The sequence below is a fragment of the Lontra canadensis genome, unplaced genomic scaffold, assembly GCF_010015895.1.
Source record: "Lontra canadensis isolate GAN:19392208 unplaced genomic scaffold, GSC_riverotter_1.0 scaffold72, whole genome shotgun sequence".
In the NCBI taxonomy this organism is placed as follows: Eukaryota; Metazoa; Chordata; class Mammalia; order Carnivora; family Mustelidae; genus Lontra; species Lontra canadensis.
In genome coordinates, this window is record NW_022631066.1 from 11,125,349 (window position 1) to 11,131,577 (window position 6,229).

At 41.9% G+C, this 6,229-nt stretch overlaps 1 protein-coding gene across 4 annotated transcripts in view; it reads left to right on the top strand.

The window, feature by feature from the left end:
- The window catches only part of SEPHS1 (selenophosphate synthetase 1), a 30,159-nt gene extending 28,127 nt beyond the window's left edge, over nucleotides 1–2,032 (top strand). For 3 of the 4 annotated variants that reach the window (XM_032880967.1, XM_032880968.1, XM_032880969.1), the window contains exon 9: nucleotides 87–2,031. In XM_032880967.1, coding sequence (XP_032736858.1) covers nucleotides 87–301 — 215 coding nt within the window. In that variant the 3' untranslated portion in view covers nucleotides 302–2,031. Of the gene's footprint in view, nucleotides 1–86 lie in introns of all 4 variants that reach the window. The other variant, XM_032880971.1, reaches the window with a different exon arrangement.
- Nucleotides 2,033–6,229: the final 4,197 nt, after the last annotated feature.

Sequence of the window (6,229 nt, forward strand, 5' to 3'; positions counted from 1 at the left end):
TGCCCTGGAAAGCCAGCAGCCGAGAAACCACCAACAGGGCATCCCAGTAGACGATGATCCTTTCTCTCTCTTTTTCCCTTTGCCAGGAGGCCTCCTCATCTGTTTACCGCGAGAGCAAGCTGCCCGGTTCTGTGCAGAGATCAAGTCTCCCAAATACGGGGAAGGCCACCAAGCATGGATTATTGGGATCGTGGAGAAGGGCAACCGCACGGCCAGAATCATAGACAAGCCCCGGATCATCGAAGTCGCACCACAGGTGGCCACTCAGAACGTGAACCCCACCCCGGGGGCCACCTCTTAATCTCGACCCAAGTAGCTCTTTGGTTTTGTTTTTAAATAGATCTATTTCCTTTTTCATCATTTCAATTAAAGACTATAAACGGCCACAAAAAAATCTCATTGTGTCTACACATCTGGTGACCTTAGGTCGATTTGTGAGTGGATGCAATTAATAAAATAAAATCCATCGCCTTTTTTTCCTGTTACATTAACTGAAGATGCACCTAATCTTGAGGCAGCTTCTGAGTTGAGAATTATATTGTTATCCAATACTGTTGATTCATTTTGAATCTTTAGACACTTATCTCTTGCCGCATAGGCTCTTTTTAAAGGTGCTTTCCCGTAGCACAGACATGCCCGTCGTGGTGTCAGATAGCAGTTGGTGTCTTTCCATTTTGTGCGTATTTATCATTCTCGGTCTGGTCTTTTGTAAGTGTCTTGGATGATATTCTGGAAAGATGGAATTGGTAAGTGACACATTGGTATCCCATGAGTGAGAGGGTTGCATGGTTCCTTCTAGTCCTTGCTTTGTAAAGCCCGGTCTCCTCATTCAAGAGTGTCTCTTTTGACCCAGGACATTTCCCCAGTAGTGTATTCAGTTCAGCAAGGCAAGTGCTTAACTCTGCATGGAAAGCACTTTGAAGACAAAAAAAGAAAGCTAGTTTCTTTTTTTGTAGCCTTCCTAATATTTACAGTAATACTATGAACTGTTTTTTTTTATGGACAGCAAGCAAGGATCCTTATTGCAATGTAATTAAATGTTCGCTAGTGCAACAAGGAATCGGCCTTCCGGAAGGGGGTTTATGTATAATACTCATTTACAATTCAGTCTATAATTAACTACACAAATAATTTTGAAATATAATCAGTAATAAAGACTGTTCTGTGGATGGTAGTGGTTACTACATTTTATATCTTGTATAGTGATTTCAGGCCTTTTGTTTTCCTGAACTCAGCAGTTCTCTAGCCGAATTCTTAGCATTATTTTGTCCTTGGCACCAGTACGTTTTTGTGCACGCTTTTTGTGATCTGTGTTAAAAATCTGCATTGCCAATGTCGCAGCTCGAACTGAAACTTGTTATTCAAATAAATATTTAATTTTTTTTATTGCTCTTGTATAATCAGATGCCCCCTTTAGTATCATTTGAGAAGCGTTGGGAGGGTTTTGGCTAAAAGTACAATTTATTGGGGAAAATTAGATTTTAGTTTTATAAAACTTTTAAGTCTTTCATGGGACCTATATTTTCTTGAATTAAATTTTGTAGTGCTAGAACAAATAGACGATCTAAAAAGGTGTTTATCTGTGTTACTTAAAAACAGAGGCTTCCTTCTATTTTAACCCACTAAACCATAAGGAGGGATCGCGGTCAGTAAGCAGTGCGCTGACTCTTCGAGTGTCCGCCTGAAGGAAGCAGCCGCCGGCCCTGTGAGTCTCTGATGCCTCCTGCGCCCGGGCACCAAAGCCGTGACGACAGATCTTCTTGCCAAAGGAAGCCACCCCTGTGGAGAGGACGCCCCCGAAGAGGCTTCCCTTTGGATGTGCCCTCCGTCAGGAGCCAGAGGGCAGCCTTTTTGCAAGTGTAGCTGGAACTCAAGCCATAAGTACGGTGTGCGGGACCCAAAAGGCTGCTTCAGAATGGACATTCGTTGGACGTTTTCTAGGGATTTATACAGATGTTGGTCCTCAAAAGCTAAAGACCAGTGGTCGACAAAAATAAAATGTGTTGGAAACCTCTGAGTAAGGTGAACAGACTGCTGGGCTTTTTTTTTTTTTTTCTTTCACTAGTGATGACTAACTGTATTCTTTTTAATGTTGATCGTGTCCTGAATGCTGATTTCCTCGGTGGCAAGCCTGCTGAGAGGAAGGGAGCTAAGCAGATTATGCACCCGAGGAAACCATCTTCATGAAGATTTGTATTTAGAAAATGCTGGGTACGTGGCAGTCTGGGAAATTCGTGTGATCCTGAGGAGGAAGAATGGGTCTCTAAAGCAGGGTTTCCCAGAGAACATTCCAGATCACCCGCCTTAGCATCAGCTGGGGCTGCTTGTCACAGGCACATTCTCCAGTCACGCCACAGACGTGCAGAGTCCGAGCTCGGGTAGTCTAGGGAATCCGACTTGGACACACACTCCATGTGGCCGAGCGTACCAAAGTTAGGTACCAAGGGCCAGGAGAGGCCAAGGAGGGAAGGACAGTGGAGCTTCCTGGAATTATTCTTTCCCATTTTGACCACTCTGGGGATTGATATCTGAGCCCAACAAAACACACAAAAAACCCATGTTATTTTGAAAGTTTCTTGAATCAAGTGATGCATCTTTGACGTCCTAGCAATATCTGTGTAAGGGATCTTAAAATTTGGTGAGTAGTTAATAGACAATTATTTGGCTTTCTGGTAGTACTTTCAAACTTCACATTGATCTAGGTATAGTGATTTTTTATCTTTAAATCCTATGGCGTAGCTGCATCCAAAAATACAGCTTGTTAAAATGCACCGAATTTTTTACATACAGTCTGAAAAGGCGGGGCCCTGGTGAGCTCAATCATCCTTCAGGCCACAGGAGTGACTTCCCAAGAATATCCAAGCTTAGCTTGTTATTTGCACAGACTGTGTGGAAACATGGACTGTCCAGTAATTTTTTCCAGGAAGAGACTCTAAAATACTGTAAGCAATATGTACTTTTTGGGCAATATTTTCTGAATTAGTACTCTGTAGTCTCCCAAGCATGCCTTATGATAAATAAATGTGAGTGTTTAAGTTCTGATTTTAGATGAATGGGCCAGCAGTTTCAATCTGAATTTAGCATTGCCTTGGAAAGAGTTAAATCGGAATTCTAACTTTTACAGTTCTGCATAAAGAGAGACAAATAGCTGTACTATTCTACTACTACTATATTTTCTTTTCAGAAGTAGTAAAGCAAGTACAAATAATGATGCTTCAGATAATTAACTGTCGTGTGTGCATGTGTGTGTGTACATAGAAAGATCTGGATTTCTCTCTACCTACATCCCTGAGCTGCTCATTTCACATGCTCAGATGAACGTTTTTCTCTAGATGAGGTATTGGTGGCACAGATAATATAATTTATCTTCAACAGTAAGTTGTACCTTTTCTCATGAGAAGTTGAGACATGAACAATTGGCAGTTTTTGAACCTGCCAAGGTGCACAAGGAAAGCCAACAGATTCCAAAACCAATTCCTTCAAGTGAGGCGTGGGAATGGCATTTTGCCTCTGGTTGAGTCTCCGTGTCTTGAACCCAAACGTGGCTCAACCTAGTGAACCATAGTCTCGCTTGGCCTTCCCCAAGTGAAACCATCGGTGGGACAGGGTGCCCATGGGTGTCTAGATCTGCTCAAGAGTTGCAGAATCCAAGCCTCCCAGTTGCTTTGGGTAGGTGCATGGACATCGGGTGGATAGTTCCCATCTGTGTTCTCTGTAGGGTTTCTTGTATTTCCTATTTTTAGGTTCATCAATATTTGATCTCTGACTCGGTACACAGTGGGTGTTTCTAGTGGTTTCTGATTGTCCTTCCCAGTCCTGTTGCTTGTGGAGGGAAGTTCCTGCTTGGGAGACTGGCATATAATGAAGCCTGTCAAAACTTTGTGGAAGGAAAGAGAAAATTCCCTGTACTAGCAATCTGGTTGCAGAATAGCCAACATATTTTTAATCTGTATTTCAAGAACATAAGCAAATGCGTCTAGAGGTTCATTGAGACCTATGAAATAGTGAGTTAATATAATGTCTTATATTTTGCCTGGTTAGTAGAGAAGAATGATATATAATGGTTTCTGGAGCATGGGCCCACTTTGGTCCATCTGAATAATTAAGAAAATTATAGTAGTTGAACCCTACCATGCTCATGCTGTGCTCCCCACAAGTACAGCTACCATGGGTCACCACTATTAAAATAATGTCTATATTCCCTCTGCTGTACCATTCCTCCCTGTATCTTACCTTTTCCACCACTGGACGCTTGTACCCGCCACCCCCATTGTCCTTCACCCACTATGCCCATCTCTGCACCAGTCTCCCCTCTGGCAACTGTCAGCTCTCTGTCTTTATGGGTCTATTTCTGCTTTTTGTTTGTTTTGAAAATTCCACATATTTAAAAAAATAGATTATACATATAAGTGAAATCATACGGTACAGCGTTCTCTGACTTAGAATACACTCTAGGTCCATTCATGAATGCCTGTTTTTAAGTTTTAAGTAAAAAGCTAGATTCTGTTTCTAGCACATTAAGAAATAACACAAAAAAGGGGTGCCTGGGTGGCTCAGTGGTTAAAGCCTCTGTGTTCACCTCAGGTCATGATCCCAGGGTCCTGGAATCGAGCCCCGCATCAGGCTCTCTGCTCAGCAGGGAGCCTGCTTCCTCCTCTCTCTCTGCCTGCCTCTCTGCCTACTTGTGATCTCTGTCTGTCAAATAAAAAAATAAAATCTAAAACACACACACACACACAGAAATCAGATACATCTATAAAGGATTTCTCAAGTATTAGAATGAGACTGTTAACCAGGACATTAAGAAGTTATCAATAAAGGGGCACCCTGGTGGCTCTGTTGGTTGGGCATCTGACTCTTGGTTTCCATTTAGATTGTGACCTCAGGATCATGAGGTCAAGTCCCACATTGGGCTCAGCACTTAGCGGGAAGTCTATTTTGGATTCTCTCCTTCTCCCCCTCCCCTACTCCCCTCTATAGGTGCATGAGAGTCTGTCTCTAACAAATGAATAAATCTTAAAAAAGTGTAAAAGGAAAATTAAATAGCCATCATCCACCTTAGCCAGTCAAATCAGTCTAGTAAATCCACTTACAGTAAGTTTGTGGAGTGCTTAAAATCCAGATGACATTTATTTGTTTCCCAACTTTTTATTTTGAGCAAGTTTAAGCAAAAACTAACAAAATACTACAACAGACACCTCTAGAAATGTTAAGTTGCTGATATCCTACCACACCTGCTTATGTAGAACATATGCACACAGACACACACACATATGGACATACACATCAACATTCCTTTGTTGTTTTGGTAGAGTCACTGTCATAAGCAAACTGTAGACATTGTGATACTGTTAAGTGGCAGTTGGGAGACATCCCCAGACGATCAGATGATTTCCAGTGATCAGAGTGCGGTGAATCTCGCCACAGCATTTCCATGGCAGATTTTATAGTATGCGAGAACCTCTGTATATAAAATCACTGAGGTAAGGAGCGCCTGGGTGGCTCAGTGGGTTAAAGCCTCTGCCTTCGGCTCAGGTCATGATTCCAGGGTCCTGGGATCGAGCCCCGTGTCGGGCTCTCTGCTCGGCGGGGCGCCTGCTTCCTCCTCTATCTGCCTGCTTCTCTGCCTGCTTGTGATTTCTGTCTGTCAAATAAATAAATAAATAAATAAATAAATAAATAAATAAATAAAATCTTTAATAAAAAAATCACTGAGGTGAGCAAAACTAAGAGAAATACCAAATGAGAGGTGGAGCTTTTAAAAAATTGGCATAGGGACACCTGGGTGGCTCAGTCAGTTGGGTGTCTAAGAGTTCAGCTCGGCTCCTGATCTCAGGGTCATGAGATGGAGCCCTGAGTCTGGTCCACGCTCAGCAGGAAGTCTGCTTTTCTCCTCTCTCTCCCTCTTCCCCTCCCCCACTCGTGTTCTCTGTCTCTCTAAAATAATCGTTTTTAAAAATTGGCATATACTTATATATATATAGAGAGAGAGAGTCACATATATAGTTAGTTTTACATAATATATACATATATATAGTTGTGCAAGGTGTTTCTTCTCAGTTACTATATCCTAGACCTAACTTCTATCATTTTCTATCAAATTCCCAATCATAGATCACAGAAATATCCCCATTCATGTTAACCCTAATGTACTTTTGTGTTTTTTTTAAGATTTTATTTATTTATTTGACAGACAGAGATCACAGGCAGTCAGGCAGGCAGAGAGAGA